The sequence below is a fragment of the Mycteria americana genome, chromosome Z, assembly GCF_035582795.1.
Source record: "Mycteria americana isolate JAX WOST 10 ecotype Jacksonville Zoo and Gardens chromosome Z, USCA_MyAme_1.0, whole genome shotgun sequence".
NCBI lineage: Eukaryota > Metazoa > Chordata > Aves > Ciconiiformes > Ciconiidae > Mycteria > Mycteria americana.
Window position 1 is genome coordinate 31976997 of NC_134396.1, and position 22059 is coordinate 31999055.

At 40.2% G+C, this 22059-nt stretch overlaps 1 protein-coding gene and 1 long non-coding RNA gene across 2 annotated transcripts in view; one reads left to right on the forward strand and one right to left on the reverse strand.

Moving 5' to 3' along the window:
* Nucleotides 1-13393, reverse strand: part of RORB (RAR related orphan receptor B) — a 136991-nt gene extending 123598 nt beyond the window's left edge. Inside the window, exon 1 of the mRNA XM_075526763.1 lies at nt 13237-13393. Coding sequence (XP_075382878.1) covers nt 13237-13243 — 7 coding nt within the window. The 5' untranslated portion in view covers nt 13244-13393. The remainder of the gene's footprint in view (nt 1-13236) is intronic.
* A 778-nt stretch (nt 13394-14171) lies between these two features.
* Nucleotides 14172-20128, forward strand: LOC142402722 (uncharacterized). The gene is made up of 3 exons (XR_012773448.1): nt 14172-14216; nt 18164-18291; nt 19474-20128. It is a non-coding gene; the product is annotated as an uncharacterized LOC142402722 (long non-coding RNA).
* The last annotated feature ends 1931 nt before the right edge of the window (nt 20129-22059 follow it).

Genomic DNA, 22059 nt, shown 5'->3' on the forward strand with positions numbered 1-22059 from the left:
ACCACATAGCACTAATTGGCACCCCTGTTGGCACTGTCAGCAGCAAGGCCAAGGTTATAACGGCCACAGGAAAAGGGTCTTTCAAGGTCAGTGTTGAGGCACAATAGGGAAATGGCGTGGGAGAGAGACAGCCCTAGTGCCGTGGGCAGTTCGGCTCCCGGGACCCCTGTTAGGTCTGCACCTAACAAGATCAGCCTGGCAAGGACTTTTGCATGTCATTCACCTCACCCATGCAACTATTTGCATGCCAAAAACCCCTTCAGGAACAGGTCCTAAATCTCTGCAGGGTACAGGGGAGCCATCAATCTGGCACCTTTTTCAAGTAAAGAATACATCACATGTGAAGGCACTGGACAGCAAAACCCCTAGGAAATTTCTAATTTAACTGATTTGACAAAATTGCATTGCACAAAAGCTTTCTGCTTCTTTTCCTTACTGTATAAAGATGCTGACTGTATCTTCAACAGAAGGGGAAATATTCTCTCTCACATAGGTAGAAACAGTCATGCAGGAGAAGAAAGTAAATAAAAGACGTAACTTAAATATACTTTTTTTCGCTTTCTTGTACATGAATAGTTGATAAATGTCACTCAGAAAGCATTCATCAGTGTGTGTAACTATAGATTAGTCTGGTATGGACAATTACAAACTCTTCTTCAACCCGCCTTTCTAATGAGTCTAATGAACAGTGTGGAAGGATCATATCCCAGGTTCATCCTTAGCACCTATTCAATGGCCGCTGTCTATTGAGTCTGCCAGTAAAAGTATACTTGTGACAGAAGCAGCTCACAAAATGAAGAACCATAAAGACTACAAGAATATGAAACTTACCAAGATTACCAAGAAGCAACAAGTAACTGCCAACCAGTGGAGGTGGGGATTTAAACTAACACAGCACAAAAAATTCTAAAAGGTAATATGCAACTGCAATAAAAACCAAACCCAATAAACATACATCAGTATGACTGGTTAGCTCTAAGAGCAAAACCTGATGCCCAAACAGGATTGGAGAATGGCAAATTATTTTCTCTTTTCCCTCTTCATTATAAACTACAAAAATACATAGATATGTAAGGTAAGTTTGTATGCTTGGATGTGAATACATCTCCTATTGGAAATGGATGTTTTTTTAAACTCACATGATGGGAAAATAATATTATTTAATTTTTAAGGAATTGTTCAACCATTCTATGCATAAATGTATCAAAATATCACCTATTCCGTCATGAAATACGAAATATATCTATACATGCATCTAAAATATGAAACCTTTTCAGTTACCTTCCTGAGCAGTAAGTAAAATATTAATGGTTTAGTACTGCTTAAAATACCGTAATAGTCAGCCTCTAGACAGCGATCAGTAGTTTCACAGAAATAGCCTTATTCCTTAAATGAAAAATAATTCCTAAAAAAAAAAAAAATTCCAAGAAAAATTTATATTATTCTTGACAGTAAACTGAAAGTTCATCCTTTGACTTGTTCCACAGTGAAGCATATATCAAAAATGCTATTTTGGAGATTATGAAAAATCACAATATGCATTTAATAGCATTTGTCTGCCTGAAATTATTTTATCCTGCTGCTCATTTCTTCCCAAAAGATAATGTAGGTTAACACTGGGTCAAAATCTGATGCATTCCTAAACATTTCAGTAATAGCATAAAGACTTTCCTCTGAGACATCTACCCTCCTCTAGCTCAACTGATCCTGAGAAAGGATGAAATAGATGTTAACGGATGACAGCTTGGCTCTCTGCCTGTTTTATGCTTAGGACTTACAGAAAACTACAGGGGGGAGGTGGGAAAGCAGAGAATTCATGTAAATGAACCTCCTACGCTACCAGAGTAGTTTTCCAAAAATTCAGATTTCCTTTTTCTTTTTGCTTATGGAGGGTTCTGCATTTGTTTGGTTTTGTAATAAGCTCTGTGAGGCTGCTACAGAAGGAAAAGTTAATCAAGGGTATATACTTAAAAATCACTCTGGACTTGGAGAAATGGAGAGCATCATAAGAGCATTCTTTGTTTCTCTTTATCTTCTGAGCATGGAGAAAAGATCTAAAGGTATTATTTCTATCTTACAAAAAAATATTTTGCTGCAATCAGATAGGACATTATCTCTTCACTGCTACACATTTCCAGTGTCTCCAAAAGACCATTATATACATTAGGTGAACTCTACATAATAAATAGTTTTAAAAAAAATAAAATCCAAAGATACAGGCAAATTATTTTGCCAGGCAAGAGAAAGAGCAGGTGCTGGCAACCAAGCAGTACTAGGGAAGCAGAGATTCATCTCTCAAGCACCTCTTCTATCTCCAAGGCTACAGGCATACAAATGTAATAGAGGTACATGATGGAGATGTAGCCAGGCCAAGATTTAACAAACTGTTTATTTCTTCCCTACAGCATATCCCAAACAAAGATAAACCAGAAGGAACAAAGGGTGAAAAGAACAAAACATCTTTCTGTAATACATGGGCATGTATGATGCATGGTCTAATGAACCAATTACACATTTTCTAACAAGTGAATGAAGTTTAGTGTCAAGGACTTTTTTGAGTGTGCTGCTTTTTAACAAAAGTGACTGAAAAAAAACATAGAGAAAGAATGAGGGACAGAAAAATAACAGAAAGAGAGAAAAAAACCCCGTTTTGATTTGATCCAGAGTTTAAAAAGATCAGGCTTGGACGTATTTTGCAAATGACATTTTAATTTTGCAAATGACTAACTTGGCTGAAGTGCAGTGAATGCCAAGCTTGTACAGACAGCTTACATAACTGTATATGTGATGTTCCAACTTGCAGCACTCCTGAGTAGCAGAGCTCTGGATATACATAGTGAAATGAATGGGAGCGGATGTCTAATGTCAGTGTTTAGCTGAATACCAAATAGTTTGAAGTCCCGTTACAACAAATCTACACGGAACACCAAGTAATAGGAAGTACCACAATGAATACACTCATATTGTACATTCATTCTTTTCTTTATTTCACTCCTTTTTTCTATTACTTCCATTTCTCTCTTTCTTTCTCATTTCTAACAGAGCGTGCCCACTGTAGTTAACTCCGCCTGCAACGAGTGGAAATTGAAAAGTCCAGCACTTTGTAGTACAGGACTGTTCACATCAAAAAAACCTTCCATCTCCTCACTTCCTTTTTATATTCTGTTCTTTTCCTTTACATTTCCACCTACTTCTTCCACGTCACTCTCTCTCAAAACAGCACCCTTTCTATTTAGTTTGTTGTTTATCCAAATTCACCATCCTTTTTTCCTTCCCATTTTCTCTTGCACCTGCTTAAATTCCCTGTTACAAGCTTACATTTCTCTTCAGTTTTATGATGCAGCTGGCACAATCTTTTTCTCTGAAATTCTGTTGAAGCCTGAAAATGGCTTGCTGCAAAAGGTCTTATTTAGTGTCCTTTTCTTCATGGCACTCCCACTAGAGTTTGTAGCAATTGCTGATTTAGAACATATCTTGATAAATGGTCTTTTACAAAAATAAATATTGGAATTTTGGCAAACTCAAATCAATGATAAGTGAAGAAAGCAACTTCTGCATAGGCACCTGAATTAAGACAGTGCAAATTCTCTCTGCACTTATCCGCTGAACTCGAAGTGATAGTATTATTTAGCTCTGCCATCTTCTGAAAGTCAGTAGACTGTAAACAACCAACAAGCTATATTGTACCATTAGTTTTACAGTAAAACATTCCAGACAAGTCTATAGGGAATTCTGTTTCAAAGTTGAAGATACAGCTTGGATCAACCACAGCTCTGCAGACAGATTTCACTCAGTTGATGTAATATGCTGTAACATACATTTGCTTGAAATACTGACACATATGAACAGCTTCTCCGGAAATCTTTGTGTGATAATTGTTGCTTCTCAAAATGTCAGAGTGGATATTGCATGCAAAGTTTTCTGCAATTTCTTTCTTTCTTTTTTAAAAATAATTAATTATGAATTAAATTATGGCTAAATTATGGTAGTTACTAGATACTTTTGCAGTGTCATCTTTAATATTGCAACAGTTGCCACAATACTCATAATGCCTTTATTCTTGACCAGTTCAGAATAAGGAATTTACTTTCATAAGCATGTAGAACTGCTCTGCAAATTGTAGTGGAACATGATATTGACATTCTTTAAGCTATGGAACAATTTGTAGTTTGAGTTATTCTCAATGGGTGTTAATCAACTGTACTTTGCCTCTATTGACATTGTTGTTTTAATCTTCCTCCTTATTCCTACTTAATCATTTGAGAGATTAATAGAATCTGAATTTTCCAAAATTGGTTATGGCTAAGAGGAAACTAGTATCTATTAACAACTGTGATTCCTCAATAAAGTGCATCCCATTCAAATAAATGAAAACTGTTTTATCTACGTGTGGCTGTCATTCATACTATTTAATACCTGTGATTTTAGATACAAATTTGGATTATTTAGAATACGTAAATTTTTAAATGAGACAATTTAGTAAAAGTATTGCTATTTGTTTTTATTTTTTCCAATATAAAGCAACATTAATTTTAAATGCAAATCTTCCACTATTCTAGTTGGCACAGCTAATAAAGATTACTGGTGCACAACTGCTTACGCACTATCTATAGTATGATATATATATATATAATAGGTCCATAAACTAAAAAACCAGTTAAGCTGATATTTCTTGTATCACATTTCCATTTCCATATGTATTGGTATAGAGAGAATGGCTTGTACCATTAAAAGGAGAAGTCTGGCTTGCTGACAGATAGCAGTAATAATAAATACTTGTAATATTTTCACAAATGCACTGAAAGAAAACAATGACAGTTTTAATACAAATTCCTAAAGAAACTAAAATAATCTCTGCATGGTCATCAGTGGAACTTTCTTCAAAAGAAAAGTTTCTTTTCTTCACAAAGATGAAATCACCGAATGGCACCGTGCCTTATTAATACATTTCTTCTCTAGTGCCATTACTTCTCTGTGCCACTAGACTGTGCTGCGTTTGTTCATATTTGTGCTCCCACTGCATTTGAATATCTGGCCTCAGCTCCTGTGCATGGTCTCTCCTTTCTTTCAGTTCATTCCAATTAAATACTAAATACAGTTCATTGTACAAATATTGTACAAAATCCCCCAAACAATGCGCATTGAAGTAAGCAATGCTTTTCATAGCCAGTTTGCTGCTTCATTCTTCTTCCAGACAGACAAATATGAAACGAAACAATAGAGCACCTGTTTTGCTACTTAGTCAGAACCTGAAATATAACATTAACTTTCATTTTTCCATCTTGTTTTGAGAAGCAAAATTGGTGCCGCACTGTTGATGTGTACAAGCGATCAAGGAAAAATGTGCTAGCAGTGTAGTGTTAGGTTTTCCAAAAAGCACTCCTGTGGCAGGCTCTTAAATCAAAAAGTTAACTGACAGCAGTTTATCACCACCTAGTAAAATCAGGCATATTTTTCAAGAAGGAAACAGAAGACAACACACATGAATGTCTCTAAACAACATTTTTAATGAAAATTTTGTCCTTAATTTTCTTAAACTCAGTTTTATACAGTTCACATATAGTAAATTGACTAAGCTGTCCTCCTCTAGAAAAGATTCTCATTTCCAATAAATCTTTTGGAAAATGGTTTGCTCCACAGTTTTCACTATGCTAGCTAACAAACAGAAACATGCCATCAACTCCGGGACTGGGTCTACACTTCCCAAATATCTTTCAAACAAGTGTAAGCATTCAATGCGTAATGCATGCTAAATAATCTAACCTCTTGAAATTATTGAATTGCATGAAGCCTATCACACTTTACCTCCTGTTGTAGTGGGAATGGTAATGCAAGAGTTACTTATTTATAAACAGCCTTGTCTTCACTTTTTACACTTGAAGTTTATTTTAGGAGAACCATAATTTCATCTGAAACCAACAACAACCTGCTCCAAAACATAATATGCTACCCTCTTGACAGCTCATTATTTTGACAGTAGACTGAACCGCAATTTAACAACTTCTTCTTCTTTGTCTTCTTTTGATCTAGCTTTTTTCCCCCCACGAACACCTTCACTCAAAAAAACCTCATAATGCATATTACTTGTAAGAGTAAAGACATTTTTAGTCTAAAGGATTGCTTCAGAGTGAAAAAATTAAATGCAATGGGAATGCATGTCTTGTTTGGAAAAGTTACTCTGAAGGATAAAGTCACTTATGGCTACCGTGGATTAATGAAGCAGAAATAAGAATCTTAAAAAGAATAATTTTGGTGTGAAAGATGTTTGTTGTATTCAGGAAACCTTCTAAGTGACCATGGATAACTAAAAGGAATCAGTTAACTGTCAGACCACCTCAAGAACATCTATACGCAGACGGAATGCTTTAAAGACTGACTTTATAATAATCGTCAAAATTAATCTTAAAGTTATACTGCTTTTTTAGCCATGCTAAAATGTTTATTACCCTTTGTAGCATATTCATGCCTAAATATATTACAAATGTAGGTATTTTCTTAATCTTCTTAAAGATTGATTTGGCCACTATTTACCAGCAGCAACGCAGCAATCAGCATAAGCATAACAATTAAACAAAGTAATTTATTGATAATTGGCAGAAGAACAATGTTTTTGAATACTTTTCATATATCAGCATTAGCTGAGAAAACAAGTAGCATATTTACCAACAACTCTTTCCAGCAAATATGAATTTCCAGCCAAGCCAACAGCTATATTAGGGCACCAAAGAGTAGTAGGCAGTTAGGAGTGGAAAGTGATTTTATTGAAATTTCAGGGCAAGAAGATTTTTTAACACGGCATGTTTCTTACGATGTTGATTCCCTGTAAGCCTTTATAATCATCCATGTTGCTTACAATCCCAAGTCACTGGGTTTCAAAGGGACACAGAACAAACAGCCTCAAATTCAGTTTGCCTTATTTATGTGAGTAGTCCCATCAAATCTAACTGAACTACTTGCATAAACAAGGCCCATGGTAACAGGAAAACTCTTTCAAAATGAGTTTGTCTGTCAAGCAAGCATAATTACTTGACGTTTACTCTTTAATGAGTATGTGGTTTTAAATGTCCATGATCCAAATCCAGATAAACATATGATTTTTAAAATTTATTGCATTTTTGTGCAGCAATAAAAGCGTTGATCTTCCTTAAAAATTGTGTAGATGCATTGTAATTGACAATTCATCAAACTAATTCATCATTAACAGCATAATAACAACATTTATGTCAAACTAAATTAGCCTATATACTTGTAGCAGAGGCAGAAACAGCTGTCATTCTGTTTGCATAAATTTCCAGCAGAATGTGTCTGGCAAAGTTAAGCGCGAGCATTTCTGCTTTATAAAAAATAGTTCCAAGACAGCAAAAATACAGAGGGCCAAATGTCTCATCAATAGGACCACTCAAGTGAGTAAGCGTTGTTCAGTCAAACAAGGACCACAGCTGTATTCTATTCTCAATCCTGTGCGTACATCAGAGTTTTTAATATGCTCATGAAAGCAATATTAGAAACAAACAGGAAAACGGCACAATCCAAAAAGCACCTTCTGTCTGCCACCCCCAGTGACACTGTGCGATGTCTTATTCTCAAAGCTGCACTGCAGACTTTGCCCAGACTGCGTACAGAATCGGAAGGAACAACAACATTGAACTTTATAAACATGAAGCACAAAGAACAACATTTTGACATCTATAGTTTGTCTATGAAAGTCATTATGGAAAGCCCCAACTGTGCTAAATGCTCAAAGCTGTTAAAATTGCTCTTTAAAGAAACTGATTTTAAATTCAAATGTATCAGGTTTCTTAAAATTTACGCTTTGGTTGAAGTTGATTTAACAGGTTTATTACTAAGCTCAACAGCAAGTGATCGAGGACAGCATCTTAGAAGTGTAAAACAACCCGTAACCACTAACGCACTACTGTTACCTCATGATTGTGTAGTAATGCTCAAAGTTTCTTTTCTTTTTTTCTTTTTAATAATTCCCCTTTTGTCCTATGTAACTACAAGTGGTTATTTATACAACTATTATTTGTAGCCCGATTTACCATAAATGCCGTTGTAACACCTGTGGTTTCCCTCATTAAGAGCTCAATAGATAGGGTCGTGGGTTGAAAGGGCAGCATATGGACTACGAAAGGGCTAGTTAACATAACCCATTATACTGGTGCACTGGTAAAGCTCATTTCTATTCATCTGACGATTAGTTCAATCAATATTTACTCCTGTGTGCTTCTTTTGTCTTCAGCTACAAAGCATACATTCTTCAATTTCATAGCACAGACCTTGATTTCTGTGAATTCATTGCATGCTTGAGAGGAAGGAAAATGACTTCTTGGATAGCTTGGGAATCTTTCACTCCTTTGATTTTGTTTTCCTGTTTCAGGTAACCAGTGTCCATACTATGGCAGATCCTAGTTCCTGGAACTGTTTAATAACACACACAGTACTGTTGAAGGTATACTTCATCCATACATTTCTTAATAGGCAGATGTCAATATCAGGTATAGCAGTACCCACAATAGCACCCTAAAGACTTTCCACTAGTTAGCAAAAGTACATTTTAAACAGGAATTCTGACTTCCAGTTTACTCAGAACATATATTTTTTTCTCCTGGTATATTAACATTTTTTTGGAAAATAGAGTTTTTAATCACAAAACACAAATTAAGTTATTTCTACTAGCAATCATGACTGTATTGTCAAATAGGTAAATCATACCAAGTTATTGCTTGTCGCTGTATTTGTAAAAGGCCAATAGTGGATGTCAGACATTTTCCGTACCACAAAAGAGAAATTGTTTCCAGCTAATGCAAATTATATTTTTGTAGTTTTTAAATTAACTGTCATATTACAGGTCATCAGAGTTCTATACATGAAAAACAATTTCTCATTTAAAAAAAAAAAAAACACACAGGATTGTGTGTTTTCTTTGGTATGGTAATAATTTTGGTATGGTAATAATTTCTTTTCTATGGTAATAATTCTAATGATATTAAACCAGATAGTTTTCTATTGATGAACTTCGATTATGTACTCCCATCCCACCCCCAACACTATGGCATAATACAACAATTAAAGATAAATGCAAGATACCGTTTTGACTGTAAATACAGTGCAATTAAAAGTAAAAGTATTGCAGAGGTACAAAATAGGGTCTCACACTTCAGGTTTGATTTTTGTTCATTCTAGAGAGATGTTACTCTACACTAACTGTACACATTTGTAATTTTTATTATGTAACACAGTAATAGTTTATTACTGACTCATGATTTTCTAAGCGTTTATTGACATTTGTTAAGGTTTGACCTGCAAAGGCCTAACACCAGAAACTCATGTTCCACCATATATCAAGGAGTCTCAATGAAGTCAAGTAACATTATTCAGGTAGTAGTAGCTGGATGCACCACGCTGTGATAACAAATAGGTTTTGCTGTGGTGGGATAGGGTCCTAAGTCTGTCAAAATCAGTGTTGCTTCTCTCTTACCACTTTTGTTTTAAATAGTCAATGTGTTCATTGACATATTTTAGGATATTAATGTTACATATTCCAAATGTAGTCATATTTATTTTTCCTGGATGAAGTTTCCTTTGCTTTAATGAGCGTATAAAGATTCCCTGCACTCATCTATTAAATTAAGGAGAACTTTCTCAGTTATCCAGACTATTTGTATATGTTACTTAATAAGCTCTCTCAGCAATACTGCAGATAGGATTTGTTTGATTCACACTTTCCTAATTGCTTACAAATATTTCAGTGATGCTAAGAAAACAGAGTAACTATGTAACATTATGTAATATGTATCGCTGCTCGGTCCTGACACCACCAAGAGAAAACTACACAGAAAAACTAGTTCAAATACCTTGGCTTCAGGGTTTTGTGGAGCTCCTTTTCTTTAAAACATAAAAGATAAAGCTTTTTAGTAAGATTCCCAACTGAAAGCTTAAATATTACTTTTTCAGTAAAAGGGGTTCTCTGTATGACTGCTTTAATGTCAGTTTCACAACTCAAATAACGGTGATCACAAACTTGGCTTTTGTGTGTGTACAGGCAGCACATGGCCAGAGTAAAATTTGACATTCTTTTTTTGCCACTTGGTAATTTTTTAATGTTTGCATATCACCTACATTATATACAGAATTCGCTAACTTGTAACAGCTTTAAACTTTACAGATCAGTTTATAACAAAAATTAAATTACAAGATAAAAAAACTGTAAGTTTTATTTTCTTTTTAGTTAAGCAGCGCAATAATTTTAGTGCAGTTTCAGTCCTCTTTTTCTAAAAAATATACTTAAGTACACCTTCTATGTTCTTAACCCCCTCACAGGATGTTGGCAGGAGTGGGACAGGTGGAAGGAAGGAAAGCTGTGATGAACGCTCATTGTAAATGTCATTCTTTTATACCTACGTTTGCCTCTATAAAATACAGGTATAAAAGCCATCAACTTCCAAAACTTCCATTCCCAGTTCAGAGGGAAATACCTGGACCTACCATGACAATGACAGCACCAAAAGCACAAGTGCTCAGCCTCCTGTACCAGAATATTGTTCCGCTCTAAGTCAGCACGGCTATGTATCCTCAAAGGGATTTAAACCAAGATTTGAAGTACAGGGAATTATGATTTTGGATAGGACATGACCAAAGACTATAATGTAGTGGCACAACAGCTGAGGTGTGCCCCAAAGATCGCTGTGCTTCCACGGGATGGGATGACTGACAGCCCCTGTGACTGCCCAGTGCTCTGGGATGCAGCAGGCAGTAACCCAGGCTGGATATTTTCAGAAGCTCTTTGGCCTTCATCTCCAGTGTGGAGCAGGTAAGCGACCACAGCAACCCCTGCACATGCCAGGCATGCCGGGCTGAGTGCATTAGCTGAAGCTTGGAAGGATCACAGCTCAGCCGGGAAAGTTTGGGGGAAGAGCTCAGATGTACAAGAGAGAGAGCTTCTTCCTTCAAACCCCACAGTGAATATAACAGTTGAAAACAAGTATACCTTTACAAGAAGGCTTACAGCTGTCTAAAAGCATTAACTCGTGGGAGCTCACAATTTGTTAATTGTGATATATATTTATTTCCTTTATTAGGAAAGACACAAATGCAATGGACAGATGCTCTATTAGCATACAATGATCTTGTTCATTTGAAGGGGCGTCAAGCGCTGCTCTTGTCTTGACGTACACCTGATGTAAAGCATCAGTTCGATAACTTCTTGCACATGAGTTTTGCACAAGGATGAAAGTTGCCTGTTTGTTGTTTTTCTCCTCCCTCCATCCCAGCCCCTTTCCCCCCTACCCGTAAATTCCCTATTGAGCAAGCCTAAATACAATGCAAATATAAACTTGCATTCCAGGGGCAGAGCAGCACCTCTTCACGGACAGTAGCGGACAGCACAGCTAAGGGGAGGCAGAGGTGGCTGCGGAGCAGGCGATGCCACCAGGTGTGCGGGGAGATTTGCCACCCTCTCCCTGCCCAGGACCGCTCAGCCGCCCTGGACCTTGTTTTAAAGGAAGGGGTCAGAGGAGAGGGACGACATCGCACTTCGCGCTTGCCAAGGGGGGCTCCTGCGCTCCGCAGCAGCACAGGCCGCCCCGAGGCGGGGGAGGAGAAGCGTGGGCGGCTGTGTCTCGGGTGGACAAACTGCCTGGAAAAGGGGAGACCGGGCTCCTGCCCAGCGGGCACAGACAGGCACATTTCGAAAATAACCCCCGAGCCACTGATCGGCTCTGCTCGCACTGGAGGCTCTCAGGAGGGGGTGTGGGGGGAAAGCAGAGCTGCAACAGGGGCCGCTTTACAGAATTGAGAGTTGTCCCTCCGTTTCCTGTTGCTCTTATGGAAGACAAACACTGTTTAGCAAGTTCTTGCCCGATGCCCCAAAGTGAACACCCTATCTTCTAAGAACGCAGGGGGAAAGAGAGTTTTTTCGTTTCTCTGCGCAAATATCAAAGTTACAATTCCTTTAAAGAAAATGACACGCGTGATTTGTTAACGCACGCAGCTGCAGGAGCTGATATCCCACAAGAGGAAATCCTAGCTAAAAGTTGTTTCTAGCGTGTGCGTCCCCATTCATTAAAACAAACCGGAGACCCAAGAAATCTGCACGCCATGTCGCTGTCAAGCCCGAGCGTGTTCCGCTCCTTGTAAGCCCTTCCCCTCCGTCCCTATACCCCGGGAAAGACTACTTTTTGCCCCTTTACCACGCCGTGGGGTGAGACAAGCAAGCGGGTTGAAGAACTGGGAGATAAAGGGGAGTGTGGAACACGGGGGACGGAGGAGGTGCGCAACCCCCGCGGGCGCCCGGGGCTGGCGGGGGTTGTTCTCGTCCCGGTACCGGTGCTCGCCTGGCCCGGGGAAGGAGCCCAGCGGAGTCTGGCCCTGGGACACGCGGAAACAACGCGTTCCCAGGTCTCCCGCACCCCTGAGCACCCACTTAGGTGTCTGGCATACCAGCCACAGCACGCAGCCCCTCTCCGGCCCCAGCGGCACCCTCAGGACAAGCAGCCCGGCAGCTCTCCATGGCTGGGGGTGTCCCGTCGGTGGGGATGCTCTGTGCTCTCCTGGGGGACCCTCACCGGGTGGGGCTGCAAGCCCTGGGGGAGGCTCTGGCTGCCCTCCAAGACAGGGCTGCGCAGGGAGCACCGGCTCGGGGGGCCGCAGAAGAGAGCTGCGGCCACGGCGAGCAGGGTCCCGGGCAGCGCAACCCTTCCCGCCCCATTAGCAACCTCCGGGGAAGGCCCCCCCCCGCCCCCAGGCGACATGCTGGCTGCGGAACAGGGCGAAGCCAGCGAAAAAGTCCCGAGAACAACTTTTGGGGAGGGAAGTGAGAGCCCCTCCCCGCGCTGGCAGCCACCCGGGACCAAGAGGCAGGCGGGTCCTGCGGTACGGGCCACCTGCCGAGGGCGAGGGCGCCCCGTGGACAGTTGCGGGTGGGGACCTCACGACACAGTCACCGCCAGCCACTTGCCCCTTCCCTCCCACCCTGCCCGCTGCGGCCCAGGGCGACGCCGGGCTGTCTCGCACAGGTACGTCGGGGGCGTCCCCCACCCTCCTGCCGCGGAGGACGCTTCGGGCTGGCCCTCGGCCCCCCGCGGGTGGTGGAACACGCCGCGAGCAGCCACGCCGGCGGGCGGGCGCGACCCATCAACTTTCTGCCCCGGACCCCCTCCGCCGGCACGAAACCTCCTCCCCGGCCCCTTCCCCGGCAGTTTTCCCAGAAAAAGAGCCGCCCCCCGGCCCGCTTACCTCGCATGGTGTTGGCTCCCCGCTCCGCGCAGTCATGAAGCTGGGAGCCCGGGAACCGCACCACAAAAATCCCGTCTCAGCACCCGCGGAGGCGGCAGCCGCCGCAGCTCCGCTCCGCCGGGAAAACCATACCTCCGAGGCGGCTCCGCGGGCCGCGGCTCCGCCGGCTGCCCTCCGCCGGGCGCGCTCCTCCCTGGCGGCCGCCCCGCGCCCGCCCGCCGCGGAGCCCCTGCGGGGTCGCCTGGGCCGCGGAGCGGCGGCGGGTGGCTAGCGGCGAAGCAGGGGAAGGGGAAGGACAGGAGTTACGTTAGAAAAAACAGGAAAAACCGCGGAGGAAGAGGAGGGGGGGCGCTGCGTGGATGGCAGAGCATGTGCGCTTTCACATGACACCGGCGCCCCTCAGCAGCTCCCCGGTGCGGATTTCCACTGCGCAGCCACAGGGACGCGCGGAGCGGGACTGAGACCCAGGCAGAAAGCGGCAAAGAGGCTTATAGCGGGGGCGGGCGGCGCCGCCGGCACGGCCCCGCCCGCTGTCAGCGCCGCCGCCAATCGCCGCCCGCCCGCCCGGCACCGCGGCCGCGGGCGGCACCGCCCGCCGCCACCGCCCCGGCCCCGGCCCGGCCCCGGCCCCGGCCCCGGCTTCGGCCCCGGCCCGGCCCCGGCCGCGCAGGGGGCGCGCGGCTCCGCGGGGCTCCGCGCCGGCTCTTCCCGGCAACTTTTGCTCCTCTTGGGAGCGCCTGGCTGCTGGCGGGTCCTGCCCGGCAGCCGAGGCTGGGCGTGGTGGTGCAGAAACGAGCCTTGTCTGCAGAGCTCTGGAGCTTGTGGAGAAAGGTAACAGGCGCAGAAAATCCCCTCGTGTGCCTTAATGTGTTTTTTTTGGGGGGGGAGGGCGTGTCTCTGGGGAGGAAGATTAAAGCGCTCACCCCGCTGTGATTGTCACCGGGAACTGCATTTTCCGACAAGAATGGGAAAGTTTGGCGGTGAGTCATTTTCTCATTAAAGAGCGAATCTGGACATCGAAAGCAGTTTGTTTTCCCTGCATGAGACTAGCAGACGGCTCTGCAGAAGCGGGTTTGTTCCGCGGGCAGCAGGATTTTTCCCGACTTGTAACTCCCCCTCTGAATTAACTGATGTTTTGCCCATGAAAAAAAAATGACTGCGGGATCTTCTCGATGTTATTTTTTTTTCTGTATGGTAAATCATGGAACCCAACCTCAAGGCATCACAGTGGGTCGTCTTAGAAACACGTCCCTGGTACCAAGGATCACAGTTCCTAACTCCAAGCCTAAAACGAAAAAGGAAAACTCGGATTTAACTGAAGCATATCCATACAAAATTATTCGTATCAACCTCATAAATCAAAACGGAATATATTTCAAAGAGAAATACTTTTAAGTTAAATATGGACCTGACAAAGCAGAGTTATTCTTTCCTACATTAATTATCAGGTGAAGTTCTATTAGGTCTGTTATGCAACACATCATAGGTATGATGTCTTTTGCTCTGAAAAAGTTGAGAATCAATATAAGAAAGAGACAAAGTGAAGTTTCCACTCTTGGTGCAAACTGGCAAAGCTTTACTCCTGGGGAACAAGGTGACGGGCTTATGGGAAGCAGTTCTGTAGTTAGCCTCTTTCAAAACACCTGTTTGAACTGAAACTGAGAAAGACATGAAGAATCAGCTCTGCCAATATTGAAAATGTTTAGATTTACCTGATCATGGTGAATTTTAACTGCGCTCACTGTGGTGAAGACAGAGTCAGTTAAAAATAAAAAATTCTTGCTGAATTCCTAAGATATTAGTTGGGGTTTATATGCTTGACCATTGTATTTATACAATTTATATACTGCATGAGAAGTTGTTAATACTCATTTAGGGCATTTTCTTAGGATCCCTTTCATAAACTCTTACTAATTGCTTATTTTTTACTCCACTTTTATCAGTGTATCTTCCAATATCAGTTACAGGCTATCCATCTTTTCACTTCACAAGACCAGGAATTTACAGTGGCATATTTTCTTTACAATTGAGATTTCAGCAGATGTGGTTGGCGGCAGACAGGTTTGTCTCTAGGACTCTCTTTTGTGGATTTTCCCATGAGCCATCTCTGCAACCTGTTCATCAGGCTCAAAAGTTTCTGAGGTAGTTGCAATAAAACAACTCTCACACATCACTTTGCAAAGCAAGTTAGAAAGCATGGGGCCTTCATCTCATCTTTCTAATGGGTATAATTTACCTAATATCTAATTTGGAATTTGGCTAAAGGATTAATTAGCTCCTGGCTAGTGCTTGTGGCTTTAGAAAAGCAACTGGGAGAAAGAGCAGAGATTCCATCCACGTGGTGTATTGCAACTAAGACACTTGTTTTTCTCCTGGATCACCTAGCAGCAGGAACAAAACCTAGGTGAATTTGAAGAGGAGGCAATGACTCTTTTTTGATGTTTTGAGTCTTGTTGTTCTTGTCTGTGCCAATATGATTTTCTAGATTTAATTGTTGTAAAGCTGCATCTTAACATCAGTCAAAACTTTGATAGGTAAATGACAAGCTATCTGCTTGCTAAGCAGTGCATTCAGAATACCTTACACTATTGCACTAAGTACTGGTGCACCTTTATTTGGACTTTACATGGTGCTTTTGACAATGGAGAAGAAATTGAAATGCCACTGTTCTCTCTTAATTTGATTTTGATTTTGTTTACAAGCTTTTTTTTTTAGTCTACAAAACCCAAATAATTTGGGCCCTGAATTTCATTTACTTTTCCTTCTACTGTATGGAGTGGCAATTTTTATTTATCTATTTTCAGAAGTCCTTGTAGACCTTTAGTTTATTCGTTTGTCTTGGTCCAATATAGTCTATGTATAATGATGTCTGAGCTAACTACTTCATTATCTGGAGCAAGTGGTTAAATTTGCAATTTATTCTAATACTTAGGATGAGATATTGTCTGCTAAGCACTAGTAATGGTGGCAATAAAATGATACATATAATAAACATATGTGGACTTCAGTGAGCACCAGGCAAATTATAAATACTTTATTCCAAAATGTATGACTGCTTGAAATTGTTATATGTTGAAGCAGGTAAACAACACATAGGAAAGCCACATGATCTGAGGTCATACAGGACTTCATAGTATATTTAAAAACTGAACACATATCTTCAGTGGTTAAACAAACTGAATGGTACAATTCAGCCCACCATTCTTGTAAGATGGTAGTTATCCTAGGTTTCAAAGAGCCTTTAATGGGATTTCTCGTTTCAGATGAGCGCTTCAGAGGAAAAGTTTAGAAAAAGCCAGGCGAAAAGAGTTAAAATACAATAAATAAGTTGTTTTACTTCAAAATGTAAACAAATATTTTATAGAAAAAAAAATCATTGCTAATATATTTTCACTGCAAACTAAACAATGAGAAATTGCTTTTCAGAATACTCACTGTCATTAGCACCTTTCCTAAGGCTCTTTGGATGACAAATGTTCTAAGACAATATTTAAGGCCACATAGTTTTATCATTTTAATCATTTGCAACATATTCATTAGAGCTGTAGCAAGTTATGCCCAATTTAGTTGCTTCATTAAAAATTACTGAATAGAAAATAGTCAAAACAAACTGTGTCTACAGGCCCCATTTCATTCCCCTGGATATCAATGGCTAATTTCTGTTGGCATGAAAGGAAGCCAGATGCATCCCATAGCCAAAATTTATTTCTTAAATTCAATAGGAGCAAGATTGGTCACAGTTTTCTTCGTCTCATCTGTCTCCAGCAGATATGGTCTCTTTGCCAGACATTCCTAACTTTATGTAAGTCATGAGAAAGACTTTCTAATTTTTCATTTTATAACTTCTGCATGGAGTTATTGACAGACTCAGGAATCTGAACTTCTCCCATAGATTCTTCACTTTAGGTTAACTTTCTAAATTTTTCCCCATTCCTTTATGCCTGCAGTCTGAAAGCATGCACATACACTATACTGTGTTTATCTCCTATAAAGCCTTGTAACCATCATGAAATTTCAAACTGTTTCACAGAATATTATTTAATTCAAGAAATGTGTATTTTTTTCCAAACTAGTAAATTTTTTTTAAAAGCAGCCCTAGAAAATCCTGACACAATCAGAAACAATATTCAGTCATTGAAAATCTTTAATTATGCCAATTTAGTTTTAGAAGCTAAGAATGAAATGCATTATGCATGACAGGATAACCAGAAACTTGAAAAAATCAAAATGAAAACCCATACTTGATTATTTCCTCTCCTGTGAGATGAAAAGCAATCCCTAGCCACAAAGAAGGAATCTCAACTCCTGAACATGCTTCATGACATTTAAAAACTGATGTTTGCTATAATACTGCAAATTTATTATAAAGTTTGCATAGTTGATATATTTAAAGATTTTTTTCTTACAAATGTATTGTTCTTTTAAGTGTTACTGAAGCCTCATTTCATTCCATGTATTCTTCCCTGCCCTGATGGCAGAAGTTGTATAGTGATTTGCCCCTGCTTTAGGTACAGTGTCAAGCACTGCATCATTGTATAAAATGTCTCACTTAAATATATCTTTGAACAAGAATGGATACTAGGTGAGAATTGCCCCTCTGCCCTGTGCCCCCATGTTTGCCTAAAATGATCGGCAATGGAAAAGACTGGCTGTAAGGATATAATTGCTGGTCAGAGCTGCATTAACCCTAGAACACCACAAACCTTAAAACGATACTTTGGGTCATAAAACTCAGCCAGGGAAAGAGCTAAGTTTGACAGTACTACCTATGCCCAAATAACCTGGTGTTGGCTTTGGAGAAACTGCAGCATATTCGAATGTTGGTGAAGTGAGAAGGCAGCAGTGAAAGATGGTCTTCTTGCAGAAAAAAGCTGCTGAGAGGCAATGACCTTCTGACAACTGCATCCATATTCTCCTTCCTTGGCAGGGCCAGGCGTTCCTAAGCTGTTTTAAGCCAATGCAAGAGCAAGAATGGGGTTCAGTGAAGGAGACAGAAAGATGAGAGTTGGAAGGAATACGTGGGCAAAATAAAATGCTTTAGGAAAGAAGCAGGAGGTAGAAGACCTACCTACAGATCAGTGCTTCAAATCCTCTTATTAACAGCCTCTGAGGCACCAGGCACTATAGGTTAGGAAGAAGATAATTCTTCGAATGTGTATTTCTCTCATGCAGTAGTTTAAAAAGTGAGGATCTATTACAATCAAAGATTTTCCACTTTAAATGGATGCTGACCTTCCAGCTAAACATTCGTTTTGCCTCATGAAAGCAGTGTGGTTTTTTAAATTTTTAATGTTGTTTCACTGGAAAACAGCAAAACTCAGAATACAGATATTTTATTTATCAGGAAATGAATTCATTTTCTGGTGAAATCCCAGTTTTCCTATTCATATTTGTGCACTACAGTTTTACATTTTACAAGCAAAGAAGGTAAAAAAGTCTATTTTAAAATACTAAATGATGTTTTCATTGTATGCAAAATTGATAACTTTTTTCTGAGCTAATGTCTATTTAGAAAATCATAGGTTTTAGTTCAGTCGATTTTGATGAACTAGCTATTTACATAATTTTTAAAAATCAATCCTTCACTATGAGAAGGATCAAAAAGCACATACTTATTAGTAATTGTCTTCTGAAAAAGGTAAAATTAAGGGAAACAGTAACATTTTTTATTCATTTCAACACAGGTTATGACTGAAACTGGAAACTCAGATACAAAGAGTGACAGGAATATGAAACAGAAACATTTTCAAAAATTTAGAGGGTCTAACATCCTGGACTTTACAAGAAGGATGAAACACAATGACAGGGAGTAATCTATAACCTTTTCTTGAGCATTCAGTAATTTATTATGATGTTACAATAAATTAGCACCTGCAAAACAACAATAGCCTTAAGATAAAAAGTTAGTTTGGACTTAGCATTTTAAAATGGCCATGTTCCGTGGTTTTGAACTGAAAAAAGACATATTTCTTTCAAATTTTCACTGAACCGAGAAATCTTTAGGTTTCAATATTTTGCCCTTCTTGTGGCTTTTGAGGTAGTCATATCCAGGGTTCTGTTTTAGACTAATCTCCCGTGCACATTGAGTCTACCTCTACCCTCTGCAGCTTTAGCTGTAGCTCGTAGCAACAGCTACAGTTAAGGATGCTTAAGGGCTTCTATTCTAAAGCGGCTTTTTAGTTTCTTCTAACTTTTTTACATTTGTTCTTTCTTTCTTTCTTTCTTTCTTTCTTTCAGGACTGAAGGTATTTATAGAATGACCTGATACAGAGAGTCTTTTCCTTCACGGAATATGCACCTGCTACATGACAATATTCCAGAGCTATATATAAAGTTATTCCTTTTTTTTCTTTTCCTATGTTTGTAAAGTATTACTAAAAAAATTAGTAAAAAATCCCCAGTGAACAGGTGCAACCTATTCACATTGCATATACTGCAAATACTTTGAGAAGTGTATACAGTCATTACCTCCTATTTTTTTAGGTAAAATTTAAATTTAAAGGTAAAATTGCTTTCAGCATAGTTACCTTTAAAATTGATATCCCAAAATACACTTATTTGCAGGTAATTGGAAAAAATATGCTTGAACACTGTCCAACAGTAAGGCCAGGGATATTCAAAGTGCCCATTGTTGGCCTAGTTTTTGAAGCAGATGAGAATAGAATCAGGCTTTTGAAAATACACATACTAAAAAGCAGATTTTTTTTTGTGTGTTAAAGTAGATATTTAAAGAGAATAAAGATCCTACAGATTGCTTACCCCTATTTTTGGCATGATCCATTTACAGGCCAACGCAAAGCAGACAAGATAGTTACGTCAGACAACAAAAACAGTCTCCAAAAGCAGACATGACTATCCATGCTCCCCTTTCATTAAAAAAACTCTTTCTCATATAAAGCTATTAGCGCCACTTTAATTCATGCAGTTAATTTTTCTTTCCAGTTCATAGGCCAATCCCAAGAGGGGAAAAATGTCCTCAGCTCAACCCCTTATATGAGGCAGGCAGATTTAGCAAGTCTTGATCTGAGAAAGTACTAATGCAAATGCTTAAGATTAAACATGTGGTTATGTGCTTTTCTGAATTAGAATCTGTGTCGGGATGCTTATTTAGCTACAATTCTGATGTGAAGAAAATCTTCCTGTGTTGGCTGACCTAATACAGAAAATGGCATTGTTTTGAGTGGTCCTTTTGTTTTATACATTTTGGGTAAGTTACATAAGATATATAAATACTTATATGAGACAGAAATTAGCTAATAAACATTGCCTGCTTTAATTCCAAAATTATTTTTCTTATACTCATTGTGATAAGATATGACTATGACTGAGTCCAGAAGACACCTTCTAGATACAGTGATATAAAAACACTGAACAACTCATCTGTTGATAGAGGTGCAAAGAGAAGTTCTCATAACATATATTTGAAACTAATAAATGCTGGTGTAAAATCCAGTTCTTGGCGCACATATACCACCCCATGCTAATGTTGCTGTGTGTCACTCCTGTGCTTATGCACTCACTGTGCATAAAAGCAGGCAACGCTTAAGTATTTCAAGTATTAAATATCTTGGTACCTCCAGCATAGCTGGCTCATGGGTGGATAAATGCACAGCTTGAACACAAATAAGCAAGGCCAAGGAGCTAATATTCCTTTAAATCTCAGGTTTCCAGGATGGTCAGTTACACCTGACAAACTGCAAATGTTCTCTGCTGGTATCTTCAGCTTAAATCCTAAGAACAGGAAAATGTAAAAGCCCACTAGGACACAGTGTAGCATAAAGATGCCAGAGCTAGCTTTAAATGAATTATTTTGGGTACTGGCAACAGTCAAGCTGTGATAGCAGAGAGCTAACTCTGCGTAAGAAGTTTATTCTGCTGCATGGGCAAGTTTAGCAGCCTGTCCTGCACTCCATGCTATTATTGTGAGATGGCTGCAACACAATATTTTGCATAATACCTCTCATGCAAAAACAGAGCGGAGACACGTGGCAAAAAGCAGTTAGCTGGGCTAGAGAAACACTGCACTATAATATGCACAAATTATTCTAATGATTTTTGCCTATTCATGATACCATTTCACCCTTACTCAGAACTTTCCTGGGTGAAATGTGGCTGGCACCGCGCAGCCGCTCGCTCACCCTCCCCCTTCCCAGTGGGATGGGGGAGAGAATCTGAAAAGCACAACTAAGAAAACTCGTGGTCTGAGATAAGGACAGTTTAATAATTGAAATAAAATATAATACTACTACGGGTACTACTACTACTATTACTACTACTACTACTACTAGATTATAATGAAAAGGAAAATAACGACAGAGAGAGAGAGAGAGGAACAAAACCCAGGGAAAAAACAAAACAAAAAAACCTCCAAGTGATGCAACTGCTCACCACCCACTGACTGATGCCCAGCCAGTCCCCGAGCAGTGATCACTGCTCCCTGGCCAACTCCCCCCAGTTTCTATACTGAGCATGACGCCATATGGTATGGAATAGCCCTTTGGCCAGTTTGGGTCAGCTGTCCTGGCTGTGCCCCCTCCCAGCTTCTTGTGCACCTGGCAGAGCAGGGGAAGCTGAGAAGTCCTTGACCAGTGTAAACGCTACTTAGCAACAACTGAAACATCAGTGTGTTATCAACATTAGTCTCATACTAAATCCAAAACACAGCACTATACCAGCTACTAGGAAGAAAATTAACTCTATCCCAGCCGAAATCAGGACACCAGTCTTGAGATGCATCCTCTCTTTCTCCAGAAAGAAAACATTCACATGACATGAAAGAAATGAGGTATTTCTAAAGGAAGGCTATTTCACTAATTATATATG